Raw genomic sequence first — 14,902 nt, forward strand, 5'->3', positions numbered from 1 at the left:
CACAACCATCTGATAAGTTTTTAAGCAAGCACCTATAAGACAACATTTGAAGTAAAGAAGTCTCAGAATTTGTTGAAGTCTATCTGCAACAGATAATATAATATATAAAATTGCTTTATGTCAAAAAGGTGCGAAATTAAGCAATGGCGCCCTTAAAGTGTCAAAAACACATGATGAAGCCAGAGAATTAACCTGTTCTAGCAACGAGCGGAGCACACTTATCATTCCGTACAAGTGAAAAGGTTTCTGTTTTCATTTACACCTTTTTTTAGTCTCCTGCAGCACTGTTAGACAGCATGCGTACATGCTTCTGCAAACCAGAAACCCGGTTCATCATCTCGCTTCAGGTAGGCAGAGATAGAAGTGAATATGTGTGGCGAGACAGCTGCACTTAAGTCCCGACTTCAGTTTCACTGCCTATCTCTGCTGTTAGACAGGCCAGGTGCTGGAGCAATTTCACAACAAGAGTCGTTAAAGCGTGTGCAGAAGTGTCACAAAGACACGCTATAATCCCCTTCTGCAATGTGCAGGTTCATACACAACTGGGTGAAAGTATCAAGAAGGGCCAGAAAGGCTCATGAGTCAAAAGTACTCTTTTATTTACAGTCATATTACAAAATCCACACACCCACAAGGACAAAAAGTCACCAGTACAGGTTGTATAAAAATGAAATGACGTCCTCTTTCTTTTATCTCAGATTGCCAACCTTTCGCTGATTTAAGATCCTAATAACTGATCACTTGAATTTCCTGTGAAAACTCCCAAAATGCATTGCATCTTCTGTCGCTGCCTCATGCAGAAATAACCTCAAGCCGACTTGACTTGACTTTTTGGCCGATGTCAGACCAGGCACCACATCAAAAAGAAACAACAATGTTATGTGGCAGCCTTGTGGTCAGAATGCATGTTGCACTGAGACCACAGCATTTAATCTGCGATTCCAGCTAGGAACCTTTGCTACAAATCACTTACCCTCTCCTCTCAATTACTACTACGGCTGTTCTGTCCACATTTGAAAGAGAAAAATCCAAACCACTATACTATATAAGATATAACACAATTTAATGGTGGACTTAATCATGGCCACAGTCTTTAACCAGCTACAGCCAGCTGATTACCTGTTTGACACAGAGAACTTTTAACCGTTTGTTCAAAACAGTAATACGTTGTATAAACTGCACTGTACTGTTTCATGTGAGAGATGCTAACATGCTACGTGACATTTAGAATAGTTTAAATCCTAATTCTCTTTTTACTAACCTTTTATTTTGCCTTTCAAGTTGGTATTTGTTCTTGTGCTAGTGTCTACTCAGCTGTATTCTGTTAGTGCTTAGCAAAAGTTCACTTAAATGCCGAGCAGAACAAAAGTGTGAGAGTACACCTGTGGTGGAAAAGTGGGCAACAAACCATTTAAAAGTAATATACTTGAAAAAGCCAAAGAACAAATATGTTCGGAATACTGTTTGGACAGGGCAAATAGCTTATCAGCGACATGTGAACGTTTAGAAGCTTGAAGCTCCACTTTCATGTGATGCCACATATATAACGATGATTTCTGTAACTGTGTAGCCAGTGTCACTGAAAATGCACAAGCCACCACCTAGTGGGTTGTTGGAAAAAACGCAGGACACTTTGGTTCATATGATGCTGGTCTAATATATGGAATGAAAAGCTTGCAGTCAATAATACACTTGTATTATATGTTTTCATGATAAAAATCAGCCCTGTGTTTTGACAGAAATTCAGTTCATAGCTGCAATCTCTGGCCCCCCTGACTCATCACAGTAAAATCTGATAGAAAAGTACGTTTTGCTTTCCTTTAATAGTATTTTCAACATTCTAAAGAAGTGAAAAAAATATTGAAATTGTAGAAAAAATACAACCTTACATCAAATTCGTCAAAAACATAACTCGATGACCCACCATATCTTCGTAAAGAATCACTCAGATAACCATACCTGCCACTTTGAGCCTCAGATGTGAAGTCCTGTAAATGTATTTTAAATTTCGTTGCAATCAATAAGCTTCTACTTATCAGCTACCAGTTTAACAGATGCAGACACATCTTGTGACAGACCAAAACAGAACTTGTGTGATGACTTCTTGTAATGACAACGAGTACACGACAAATTAAAAGAAAAAAACAAAATAGAAAACAACAAAAAAAATGGAAGTGAATGGCTCCATCTCGTCCAGGTCACAGTCCCTGATGTTTCTGCTGGTAACCTGAGAGTCAGCAGCTTTGAGAAACTGGTTAGATGAGTAGTGAAGGGGTGGGTTTCTTGCCTGGCCAAGTTTCTTTGGCATACTTCTTTTTTCGTGGCTCGTTGTGGGTCTCCGGTAGGTAAGGAGCTGTAACAGGTGTGGGGTTGAGAGTGACAGGTGGCTGTGGAGCCTCAGGGGCCAGGTCTACCTCTGGTGCTGGGTTAGGGAAAGGGAGAGGAAGCCCTCCCTGCATGGCAACACCTCCTGGAGCTCCTATCGGCTGGTTCTCATGACTGGTGGGAGGCAAGTCCCCATAGAGACCACCACCAAAGCCGTAGCCGTGCATGCGTTTTGAAGTCAAGTCATCAAAACCCAAAGTGTTCTGGCCCTCTAATCTCCGTTTCTACAGCAGGGATAGCAGAGCATCAGCTTCACAGTTCATACACTTAATACATGTTTACCTTTCCAAGTCATACAGCTAGACCACTGCAAATGGTAGTGTTACACTGGGCATACTGGGGCCACCCAGTGAGCTACACAGGACAACTTTTTATTTTTGCAAAAAATGCACATTTATCACCTTAAAAATTACATTTCTTTAACCATCCTGTCAGCTAAATGTATCTGACATCAAAACTCACCTTTATAGGGATGACAGCAGTCTGCACCATATTTCTGAAGCGCCCAACAGAGGGGTCTATATCCTCTGTAAAGATTTAAAGAACAGTTGGTATACATTAGCGCTGGGGGCATTTCTTCTCATTAGAATTCACAATCAACATATTTGATCAGTGACATATCAGCCATAAGCCACCTCACTGCAAACCCACATTAATTAATGCGTTTCTAGCCTGGAATGAAAAGTATCCAAATTTAGTTTATTTGGCTTAATCTTAACTAATCTAATCATCAAAGCTCATTTTCTTCTCATGTACATGCTGTAAATAAAATAACAATCCACTAGTTTTTGGGTAACTAACTTGAGTACCTGGATTAATGATGGAATCTTCTTCACTGAAGGTAACTCTGGAATTTTTTCGTTTCCTCTTGGGCCTCTGGATTTCCAGGTTGCCTTCCTCAATGGTGAGGAGGGAGATGCGCTTGTTGTGAGCTGTGTTGAACTCTGTCAGGTTCTGGCAGGTTAAAAACATTACATATGAGCAAAATAGCTGCATGAATGTCAAAATATCCCAACATAACAACACGATATACCGGAACAAACTTGATAGAAAAAAACAGTATTATAAATAGGGATGGGTATCGTTTAGGTTTTATCCGATACCGGTGCCAAATCGGTACTTTTGAAACGGTGCCGGTGCTCAAACGGTGCTCAAACCGGTGCTTAAAGAATGGAGAACACAAAATTGGTCCAAAAACCTCTCATGTTCAGCTGTTTTTTGTAAAAATATAACAATGTTAGCCTTTTCTGCAGCTATGGGGCATATATGGTATCACTCTTGGCTGGAAGCAGTGCTTAAACAATGGAAAAAACACAAACTTTGTCCTAAACCTCTCATGTTTAACTGTTTTCCACTTTTTCTTTGGTCATTTTAGCCTTTTTAGCCAGGGTGAAGGGAGTATCTGCCATCAAACAAGAAGACAGCAGCATGTAGCTATGATGATGTTTGCTAGTTCACCTTACATGCATTAATGTAATAACGTGGTTAGCCTACTCACGCAGAGAAGAACGGCTGCTGCTGCATCATCATCCGTCATCATTTCTGCTACACTGGCAGGGCTAGGGGCCAGGACTCTCCTCTTCGTGTTTTTGGGGGATGTTGCATAACAGGCAACCCACCCGCAGTAGATGTGCTCGGTGTGAGGTCTCGCAGCAAGCTATCAAATACGGCGCATTTCTGGGCTTTTAAAAAAAACGCTATGCGTCGCCAGGTGTTTCATCGGATTTGAGGTGTTACCTCCTTTGACAGTATCACAGTATCAGCTTAAAGCACTTGTTGCAGGCTGCTGAGTTTGCATATTTTGCTATGAAGTACAGCCAGACTTTTAACCGCTTCGCCTTGGGCATTTTTAATCTGTAGCTCTGCTTTAACAGAACGTACGTACGTACCTGGCCCCGCCTACTATCCTCGGAAACGTAAAATGATTGGCTAGAATCTAAAGTGTATCACAGCTCAGGGAAAAAAAGCACCGAAATAAAGCACCGAAATGTGCGCTGCTTTTCGGTCTGGTTACTACCGTTTATGTCAGAACCGGTGCCATCATGGCACCGGACACCGGTACCCATCCCTAATTATAAAGTGTCATATCGTGATAATTTTGTGAGGCCACATCGAAAAGGCTCGGATGAGCTTTCCAAAGTTCTACAAGTTGTGCCTCCATCCCTTGTGTCCAGATCACACGCTGCACTGCCGCGCTACTCCGTCTTTTTCACCGACATTTATGCGTTTGCGCATGCGCAGTGTGAGCGGCTGCGGTGACACCCTCACGACGGTCGTGAGGATTTCAAACCTGTTTGAAATCCTCCCGACCAAGCGATTGATGATCGGGAGCTGGTCGGGAGGTGTTAATCACTTCTCGTTCCCCACGTATACTACACGATGCACGATGAAGGCCAAACTCGGGCCGATCACCAAAACGGTCGCACGACTCAACAATCGGCTCAAAATGGGCCAAAAATCGCACAGTGTAAGCCCAGCTTAACTTATAAAAATAACACGTGGAGTTTTCTAGTCAGAAGACGTATCGCAGTATCATGTGCATTATGAGTGAAGGGGTTACAAATTGAAGAGCTTAGCCTATTTAAACAGACCTAATTTAGTGTTTTTTAGTGCACCAAAATACATACTGTGGACCTGAGAGGTATTCACATCAGCCATGATATTCCTTTCCCGTGCAGTTCATGTTTCAGAATATAAACTAACTGTACCTCCAGTTCTGTCTCTTCTTCTGGAAGCCCAAGCAGTCCTTTCAGCTCCTCATCATCTCCTGTCTTGCTGTCCCCTGTGCCAGCACTGCCTTGGGTTTGAGGTTTCTCTCTGATGGTGTAAGTCCGTGTTGAGGCCCCAAAAGATATTGTAGAGTCTATGGGAACCTGCTGAGGCTTGTGGGCCTCCAGCCGAATGTGTCCAAGGAAAGTACCGTGTGCTAAATGATGACATCAAGCACAGTTTTAGGACTGATGTGTGTAGCTAAGCCTGATGTAATAATGAAACAACAATAATTCAAGGTAGTCAAACAATACATTTTGTCAATATTTGGTAACTTTTCTGACTTGCCTGACCCAGCAATATTAAATACTAATATAACAATGACCTCTGCATTAACAGAGGCCATGTTTAAGCACATAATGTCTGGTGTGATCAAACTGCAATTTTTCTTTATATCCAGTTATTCTCATAAATGTGATTTTTAGTCCATTCTTAATTTTATCATCTATAACATCATTTTCATTAATACGTTTTTGCTAATATTTTTAAAAAGGTCCAATGCGTGCCACTTTCTTGCCAAAACTCAGTTGCCAGCTGGCATATCATGTTTCTATTTATTTTTTGCAGCTGGTTATAACAAACGAGAAAGAGAGAATGCATAACTGCTACACAAGACAACTACTTCTTTTGAGTGCTCCCCTTAGCAGCCACCACCCACTCTTTCCCTTTCACTGCCATAGCCAACTGATATGTCATCTGCTCCATCCTTAGTCTCCAGCCTTACCTACATCTCACTCGCTCCTAGTGTGCTGTATTCCTAGCCAACCAGTAATCCTGTCTAATTCCTTCATCTCCCTGACTACTGAATATTTGAATACTTTCTTGTACTGTGTTATTCCATGACAAAGTCTCCTTGTTTGCTCTGTCCAGACGATGCACCAAACAGCTTTGCCTGAGCACTTCAGCTGTATTTTCCCAGTCATCTGGTAAATTTCCCCTAAGACCCAGAGCCTGTCTCCTCAACTCCTCCCTAAATTCCACGCCAGCATTCTTCCTCCATAAACTTCCACCATGGAATCTTTGGCTCTGCCATCACTCTGCTCTTCTGCTAGATTTCCAAAGTCATCCTACAGACGACCATCCAGTGCAGCTTAGCTACCACCTCACCACCACCTTGCAGTCTCCTGTCTGTTTATATAGTCCGAATTACACATTTATTACAAAAACAGGACCTTAAATAAACAATAAGGTTTCCAATTACAATCTGACCCTGATGCTTAGCATCATTGCTTTAAAAACTAGCTGATTATCAAAACAATTAGAATATTGTTGTGGATTATTTTTGTCTATCCAACAAATTATTCGAGCGATTATGAGCACTACTGGCTGCACGTAATAGATTAATTTTATTCCTTTTTAGCCCTTAGCTTTTTCAGACAGTAACGTAGAGTGTACAAGTATGACTGAAGATCATGTCTTACTGCTGTTGAGGTCTATGAGGAAGACCCTTTTCAGGTGTTTGTGATAGACTAGTGCAGCGTGAACACGAGAGCACGACTGATGGTCAATGGTGAAGTCGCACCAGTCGGGGTTCCTCCCAAATAGGTAGTACTTCTTTTCATCTATGATCAGTTTCTAGAAGGAGAGACACGAGTTAGTGACTTGGCTTTGAAAACAAGCCAGTGAAGAAGGCTGAATAACATTTCTGTGCCTCTGAGCCATAACTCCACAGTGTTGCTTCCACTGAAAAGCTTAAAACTCAGGGCTGATTCTACTGTCGCACCGTTTGAAGCCCTGCAGCCAAAGCAGACTGTCAGGCTCGTATCTGGTGCATTCAATTAACCCTACTACCAGCATTATTCTTGCAGTTCACAAGTATGCAATACTATAAATTGTTGGTCTAGTGTAACATCTCCAAACTTCCAGTTACCTCTATCAGTTTGTCCCCCTTCATCACGTCCAGGTGGAGCCCAGGGGGCGGTTTGCCTGCCCTAAGAGAAAACATTTTTAAACATTAAAACTGTCTAAGTTAATGTTATACGTGGACAGTGGATCATTATTCTAAATAAATGGCTACACTCCATTGTCTCCCCTTGCTGCAGTTAAGGATTTGTTCATAGAAACGACTCACTCACCTCTGCACTCATAGAAACGTGTTCAAGATTGATACTTTTACATACAGAAAAACTTATTAAATTATATCCTGCGTATACATGTGATTTATTTCTTCTTTTCATGATCAGAATTAAAACTGCACATAAACGATGGGTCTTAATAAGAAAAAAAGAGGCAACGCCATTTGTAGATACACACCAGCGTTAGCCTGCTCAGATGCTAACATTAGCCACTGTGAAAACCAGCTATTCTCCTCTGTAGAAAGTTACATTGATAATTAAGTGAATGCTAATCTGCTCATTTGCACCTGATATCACATAACAAGCTAACGGCTACAACTTTAGCACGTGCATTTTCTCACCATGATGGACAATCAAAAGGAGGGGGACTGTCTTTGCTTATTTTAGTCGCCATCTTGCCTCAGCTTCTCAAAGCAGAGCTGCATGCTGGGTAAACGTCACTTCGGATTACTGGGAAATGTAGTCCTGTAGTACTGCCAAACATTGAATAGAATATTAGACTACGTTTTCTCATTTACTCCGACTTTTACTTAAAATAAGTGGTAATACAAAATAATACATGAATTTTCTAAGAATGTTTAAACCCATGAGGGGGGGGATTAAACTAAGACCAACTTTGAGTTACCACAAGAACCAGCAGGGGTCCCTATCCCCCAAATTTCTAAGTTAACACTGTTAAAAGGTCAAATCAGATAAAATAACTGATATTTGTTTCGTGAGCAGCTGGTGGTTTGAATGAAGCTAGGACTGTGGGTCTATCTATTTGGGGCAACGGTACTAATAGCTGGTGTGGGCGGACTCTGTGTCAAGCACTGATCTTTAGAGCTTTTTGTGGTTCTTGGAAACTGTGAGTTGAGTCAAACGCTAAAAACCACTGCCTGCCTTCCTTGATATGTCAAGGTGGGAGGATATCTAGCCTCTCCTTGCTGCAGATAGAAGTGTCATAGGCTTAGAAAAGCACTAAGAGCAGGAAGTGCTGAGAGAGAAAGATGACACATGGCTAAAACGAATATCACAAAGAGCCTGAAATATTAGTGAAGAAAAGCTATCAGTGTGTCCTCGCATCTGTGCTCTGAGAGTTGCTCTTTTGCATTTTTAAAGGTTATCATAGTGCATGTATTTATTTAAACCTTGCGCAATGTGTACACACTGATTTTGGCCACACCGTTAAGTAGAGCAGCTTGACTATCAAACAAGAAAAAAGAAATATAACACGTTCACACTGCAAAATTGCAATTGCGATTTGCTCCTTTTAAAGTCTGTCATCCTCTCCCCCTTTCTCTCCCTCTCTCTCTTTCACTCTTACACACACACACCCACACACACCCAAAAAATTAAGACATATAAAAAGCTCAAAGTTAGAGTGTGGATGTTTTCTTTTATTCTTCATAGCAGGCTTTATGCTGTAATCCCCCAAAATTTAATAAAACATTCTTTTGGATACTTATTCACCATCTTCACAGCAATGAGGCTTTGCCAGATTGCTTTGTCCCCGTATGTGAATGCACAAGTTGTGCAAAGAGATCCTGTAACTTCCTCATTCACTTTTGTGGTTTTTAACTGAGAAAGCACCCCCGTTTTGTGCTGCGCTTGTCATTTGCTGCCTGCCTTCATTTTTGGTTGCACACACTCAGAGGCAGCAGTGATGGCAGGCGCCACTGCTTTGCCACTTCAGGAATTCATCGCGTCATTGGACGATACCTGTCTGCCAAAACTTTTGCAAGTTTGCTCTGGAGTATATTTCCAAGGTAGTTTTTTATTATTATTATTATTACTTTTCCTCAGTGAGATGGCGTATACAGAAGGACAGCACTTACGAGATTATAGATTACTTCATTGCTGTGCGCTTCTCTGTGTTGTGTCTGTCTTTCATAAATTCAAAGTTACAATCTAGTGTACATTCCTTTTACATTTTGTACATTTTTAACCCTAAATTAGACGTTATTATATATAAAAAGAACAGTGAGCATTTGTTGTATTGCTCATGGCTCGCAACTGGAAACAATTCCCATTAGAGTGTATGCGTTCATGTGCTAGTTAAGAAATCATAATCATTTTTGTTCCTTCAGTTTCTTGTTTTCCATTCCAGGTTCTATATATGAAATTTCTGGGAGTGAAGTGTGCTTTTCCACTGGGGATCTAATAAAGGTCACTAAAATTGAGCTCCTATCAGTTTCCTGTCAAGACGTAGCAAACAATGAAACATTTGAGCTGCCTATCAGCCACACAGGTTGGTCTAGAGAAATTCTTGTAAGAATGGTTAAATCTATTTTGTAGAACTACAATGACTTTTCTTTTCTTCTCAGGCTTGTTCAGGGTCGTGCCAGAGGAGATGCCATACAGTACGGTAGAGGAGATGGTCAGCATGAGGCCGGTAGGCCTCGACTCCTCTCTTCCCTTCACTTTCTCCAGCCACTCCAAGATGACCATTGGCAATTTAGCACTGGGAGCTGGGACAGCTTTGACTGTGCTCTCTGTTGAGAAGCACAAGGATCAAGAGGATCAAGTCCGCTGCCTTATTCGAGGACAACAAGAAGCCTCAGCTGAAGTGTGCATCCCTGTTTCTTTCCGAGGGGAGTTCTATGAGTGTGAGAGTGAGGAGCGCTTTACCCTGCGGGAGATCATGTCCTCGTCGTCCCTGCGTAGCCGAAGGTTTCGCTTTGTCAATGCTACCAAGTGTGATCGGCCTCTTATGCTCAGTCCAGTATACCATGTCCAGGCCGTCATGAACTGTAAGAATAACCTACTTTTTAACTATTTAACTACTATTTAACATAATGTTGATCTGGATTTGTTATTTGTGTGTGAACCCCACCGTGTGTTATGTTAATGCAAAGTTTGTGAACTTCCACTTTAACTTCCACCTTAATTGTGAAATACTTGGTTCATGACATTTTATTGTTCCTCTAAATCTGTGCACATTTATGCACTACATAAACAACATTTGTGCATATTAAAATTTTACACTTGAAGCCAATGACATATAGTACATACCATGCTATAAAACAGTTAAAGTTAATGCCACCTTGAAAAACATCAGCATATCATTAAAAGCAATTAATCTATATGATGCACTGTTATGATTGCTTATGATTATATGATTGCTTATATTTGTAACCTCAATAATTTAAATTCAGAACAAAAAAAAGCATAGTTCACCTGTACTGCACTCATACCAAAGTTAAATATACCTAATATGCATGACTGCCTTCCTCTCTTTTGTCTACAGTGAGGAAGAATGTGGTGAAGTTTCCATCCAGCTTAGAAGTGGATGTGGTCGATGTCACCGAGCTGTGTAAAGATGTGCATTTTATTGTACCCCTTTCTCTGAGTGAAGTCCACTCTGAGCCGAATAAATCATTCCCTGGAGTGGTGGAGATCATCGAAGACCCAGAGACGCGCTCCCTGTTCAAGTGCAGCTGGCTACCGGAGCTTCGCAAGAATGAGCACCTGATTTTTCACAAAAAAGGAACCTCGCCCATGATTTTATTATCCACTTTGAAAAGCAGGAAAACACCGCAGTACTTCCTGGTGTCTCAGCAATATGGTGGACGTTTCCGGAGACGGCCAAGAGAGTTTAATTCAGTATACGAGCTGTACGTTGCTTCAATCCACGCACCAGGTCTGAAGGTCAGCGTAACAAGGAACTGTGAGGAAGTGGAAGAGGAGGGACTCCCTGCCCTCAGTGTGGGGGAACAGCTTGAGGTTGTGCGCTGCGATAGGATGGTTTTACCCTGTGAAGGCAAAGCAGGACAGAAGCAGTCGGTAGAGGCTCTTTTGTGTTATCGCCTTCAAGAGTCGGACGATGATGATGATGATGATGATGAGGATGAGGATCAGGTGAAAAGGGAGGATGAAAAGGAAGAGATTATTATGCCTCTTTACATGGAGGGTCACTTTGTGGAAGTACTCAGTGACAACAGGAAGTACAAACTCAGTGACTTGGGGAAGGAGTTTAGCTTGCCTCTGGATGTTAAAGTGGTGGGCCGTGATACAGAACTCGAGAAGGATCCCCTCTATGGGTTCTCATGTCTCAGAATAGAGGCAGCTATGTTGGAACCCACCATTCAGGCAAGCTTTGTACACAAGCCAGAGTACTGTTTCGAGATCCCAACGCAGTGGCTCTCAATGTCTGTCTATTTTACTACAGACCCCCTCCCATGGCCCAAAGATCAACCCCCCACGTGTCAAGTGGAAAGAGTTACCGAAGTTGCAGACACATTCTTTTATGAGTTTCGCAAACGTGGTAACTCAGATGCGGAGCCGCCACCTCGACCACCAAAGCGAAACATGTCATTTTCGGCACCTCCCAAAAAAACAAAGAAATCAAAGAAGGCAAACAAATCCAAACATCAAGGAGACAAAAGCGTCCCAACCAAACAGTTCAGCGACTTGACTTTGAATAACAAAAAGAGGCCCCCCGCCCCACCACCTCCCGTGAGTGACTCTTTTCATGCTTGTATAACATTTTCGAAAGCTATTATTATAAAGGCTAAAGCTCAGCTTAGGTTGTCTAGATTTTCTTGTCACGTCAGGTTTCTCTTGAAACCCCACTACGGTGAAACTAATATACAGATTCTCATAATGTGACTTTCAGGAAATGAACTAAGCAAAAATAACAAATTGGTGCTTCCACTTTTTTCCTGTGGTAAATACGCCATGCATGTAATAAAACAGAAGTTTCCTCTTTTGTGCAGGCTAATGAAGATGAGCCCCCACCACTTGTGCCCCGAAAGTTCTCAGCGGCTGACCAAACCATAGGCAAGGCTCTGCCAAACACTTATGTACAAATGAAGGAGTCTGCTAAAACAGGTGGGGCTCTGTCTGATATAATGTTTTAAGAGAGCCACCGATTTGTCTCTTGCAAAACTTATAGTGCAGCTGCTGGACTAGTAAAGCATTCTCTATGTTTATATTAAAGCAGTGTTTGCAGGACAACCTCTAAATTTGAGACATTTTCACCATGGGAAAGAGTTTATATACTGTAGGGTTTATATAAAGACCCCAAAAAGTTGAGAATACTGGCAGACTTTGGCTTCCCTCTACATCTCTAAGACAAATGTGAGCGTGACTGTTCACAGAGCCACAGAGAATTCACAAAGTCATCAAGACCACTAAAAGCACATAGAGTAACATTTTTTCTGCCATAACGCACAGAACTAAACTTAAAGTAAATGAATATGAAGAAGGGTTCAAAATCAGCTTCACCTGCACTATATACACAAAAGTACTGGTCAATACATTTTTCATATTTGAATTCAAAGGGTTTTAGTCCCATTTCAGCAGCTGTATAAAATCAAGCATCTTGCCATGCAGTCTGCCTTTGCAAACATCTGATAAAGGATGGTTTGTTCTAAAGAGCTCGTGTCAATAGATAGATAGTCCACCATCCGCTGTAACATATAGCTGAAAAGTGGAAGCGTCTTAGAACCACAACAGCTCAGCCATGAAGTAGCAGACCGTGTAAAGTTACAGAGCGGGGTTGCCAAGTGCCGAGGTGCACAGTGCGTAAAAGTTGCCAAACATCTGTAACGTCAGTAACTGCAGCGTTCCAAACCTCCTTTGGCATTAACATCAGCACAAAAACTGTGTGCGTGGAGCTTCAAGGCATGGGTTTTCATGGCTGAGCAGCTCCTGTAGCTGTAATGTGCAGGTGACCCAGTACTTGTATCCACGTAGTCTACAAATACACAAAACCAAACAGTGAACATGAACTGAATAGTAATGAAAAACATATCAATGTCTTATTGTCTCAGTAATGTGTAATTTATATGTAAAAAACACATACGTAAGTATATTCAATTAAAAGTATGTGCATATGCATATGTAAATATACAAATTACCTAATGTATTAATAATGCATTAGATGCATTAAATGCAAATAATAAGAATTTAGCCGTGTTTATCACACCATGTTTATCGTCCATTAACCATAGACGCAAACTTACACAATAACCACAGACCGTAAACAGCATGTGCAGATTGAGAAAGTCTATGGTTTTGGGAGACTTCATCATTTCTAATATATTCATGCTTTTATTTACTTACTATTACTCTTCGTCACTTAACAAAATCCACAATGACGCCTTAATTCCAAGTGTGTTCCTGTATAAGATTCAACCCATCACCCAATAGTATCTCAGGAGACATTCTTCCTATAGAAGCGAAATGTGTTTAGTCATTTCGATTGGCTGCATCAGGAAGTGAAGTGAAAACCTGTGATAGGTGGTGTATGTGATGGGTGGTGCATAAATGTTTGGTGGTGCATAAATCGCATGTTTTCTGAAAGGAAGACATTCGGCGGCACATTTGATAAATGACAGTTAGGATGAATATAAGAATATTGTGAAATATAGTATTACTAACAATAATCTTTCCACCAGGGAGTGTGCCTGACGATGAAAATGGGGACAGTGACCATGACTATGAAACTGTGGATGACACTTTGGCTGTTATGATGAAGAAAGCACAAGAAAATGTTATGTACTACTAAAGGAAATATCTTCTACATCTTCTGCAACAGAGAAAAATCCTGCTCGAGCAGTGAGAACTGAACTGTTCCCTATCCTACAAGTGCTGTGCAGGGTTGGTTGACATGACATCATTCAGCTTAGCCCAGAATAAATACAAACTTGGTGGTGTTTTCACATCTGTTTTCTCACGTGGTCAGCAAAATTTCTTTTTACCTCATAACTTTATACCCAGAACTATACTTCACTGTTTTCAGTAATCGTGTATTCAAACTTTGAACACATACCACTCTTGTAGTTCAAACACTTTTTATTGTACACAAACTTGTTTAGAAATTGTTGATTTAACCATGTAGTAATTGAGGCTATGTCTTTCAGCTTTGTGTACAGGTCCGTATTTATATTGTGAGGTACTAAGTAGCTAGTTACTGTATATAATGCCTTCTTTTGCATAGTTACAGCAACAAACTATAGGATAATATGCAGTCGAACATAACACCATAAATTACAGCCTTTAAAATTACCAGTGTTAAATCAATAACTTCTCTCAAAAATGCATATTAATAAGCTTCAAACTGGCTTCAATGGATTGTATTCTGTTGCACAAGTATACAACATATGTGTATGTCAAACTCCTACTGCATAGATGCAAACTCTAAAGAGAAATAGCTCACCCCACTCATTGATGGAAGGCATTTGTCTAAACCGCAACATTGTAACGCTGCAGCACCGGTAGCAGAAGCCGTCCCTCTAACCACATCAAACTATTTATCTGTGAACAGAAATGTATTTGCCTTTTTTTTTTTTTTTTTTGCAAATTAACTCCAAGGAGGAGTAGAAACATTTTCACTGAAAATGAAAGTATGTTTTGCATCTTTGTTAACCGATGGACAATCCATTTTGTGCCATTTTTCTTTGAAAGATTATTTCCACTGCATGTAAATGTGTGGTTGATTTCAATTTTCTATTAGACATTATCATAAAGTATGATTTCTATATGAAACTGGACCTATGTGGTTTATTCCAACTTTGTAAAACTTTAAATAAGATCTTATATTATCTATAAGAATGTGTGTGAAACTCTAAGATAAGTGTTAAAGTCAGCTTGTGGTTTTACAGCTAGATGTGTGAAAGCAAATGTGAATTACGCATGTTAGTTTTTCTAAAATGCAAAAAAACAAAATCTCCACCCTGATAGACACA

At 40.7% G+C, this 14,902-nt stretch overlaps 2 protein-coding genes and 1 non-coding gene across 3 annotated transcripts; 1 reads left to right on the forward strand and 2 right to left on the reverse strand.

Moving 5' to 3' along the window:
- Window positions 1-575: 575 nt before the first annotated feature.
- ppp1r8b (protein phosphatase 1, regulatory subunit 8b) lies at window positions 576-7,666 on the reverse strand. The gene is made up of 7 exons (XM_085423453.1): window positions 7,571-7,666; window positions 7,025-7,085; window positions 6,576-6,729; window positions 5,094-5,311; window positions 3,195-3,339; window positions 2,848-2,912; window positions 576-2,609 (listed from the first exon to the last, which is right to left on the reverse strand). The coding sequence occupies exons 1-7, from the start codon at window positions 7,621-7,623 to the stop codon at window positions 2,256-2,258; spliced, it is 1,050 nt and encodes a 349-aa protein (XP_085279579.1). The 5' UTR covers window positions 7,624-7,666; the 3' UTR covers window positions 576-2,255.
- On the reverse strand, window positions 6,798-6,928 carry LOC146659417 (small Cajal body-specific RNA 1). The gene has a single exon (XR_014913877.1).
- A 1,181-nt stretch (window positions 7,667-8,847) lies between the features above and the next one.
- themis2 (thymocyte selection associated family member 2) lies at window positions 8,848-14,881 on the forward strand. Its single transcript, XM_085423447.1, has 6 exons — window positions 8,848-8,977; window positions 9,319-9,459; window positions 9,536-9,961; window positions 10,459-11,666; window positions 11,927-12,041; window positions 13,613-14,881. Exons 1-6 carry the CDS (start codon window positions 8,875-8,877, stop codon window positions 13,720-13,722), a joined length of 2,103 nt encoding a protein of 700 aa, XP_085279573.1. The 5' UTR covers window positions 8,848-8,874; the 3' UTR covers window positions 13,723-14,881.
- Window positions 14,882-14,902: the final 21 nt, after the last annotated feature.

This window comes from Rhamphochromis longiceps, linkage group LG11 (genome assembly GCF_057381845.1).
Source record: "Rhamphochromis longiceps isolate RC_006_pf linkage group LG11, R_longiceps_female_GT1.1, whole genome shotgun sequence".
Classification (NCBI taxonomy): Eukaryota; Metazoa; Chordata; class Actinopteri; order Cichliformes; family Cichlidae; genus Rhamphochromis; species Rhamphochromis longiceps.

Excerpts from the sequence above, each read along its gene's own strand:
- ppp1r8b (XM_085423453.1), bottom strand. The coding sequence starts at position 7,623 with ATGGCGACTAAAATAAGCAAAGACAGTCCCCCTCCTTTTGATTGTCCA. Across the intron at positions 6,730-7,024 it reads AGGGGGACAAACTGATAGAG|AAACTGATCATAGATGAAAA; the intron begins GTAACTGGAAGT and ends CTCTCCTTCTAG. Across the intron at positions 5,312-6,575 it reads CCTCATAGACCTCAACAGCA|CACACGGTACTTTCCTTGGA; the intron begins GTAAGACATGAT and ends GTCATCATTTAG.
- themis2 (XM_085423447.1), top strand. The coding sequence starts at position 8,875 with ATGGCAGGCGCCACTGCTTTGCCACTTCAGGAATTCATCGCGTCATTG. Across the intron at positions 8,978-9,318 it reads CTCTGGAGTATATTTCCAAG|GTTCTATATATGAAATTTCT; the intron begins GTAGTTTTTTAT and ends TTTCCATTCCAG. Across the intron at positions 9,962-10,458 it reads TGTCCAGGCCGTCATGAACT|TGAGGAAGAATGTGGTGAAG; the intron begins GTAAGAATAACC and ends TTTTGTCTACAG.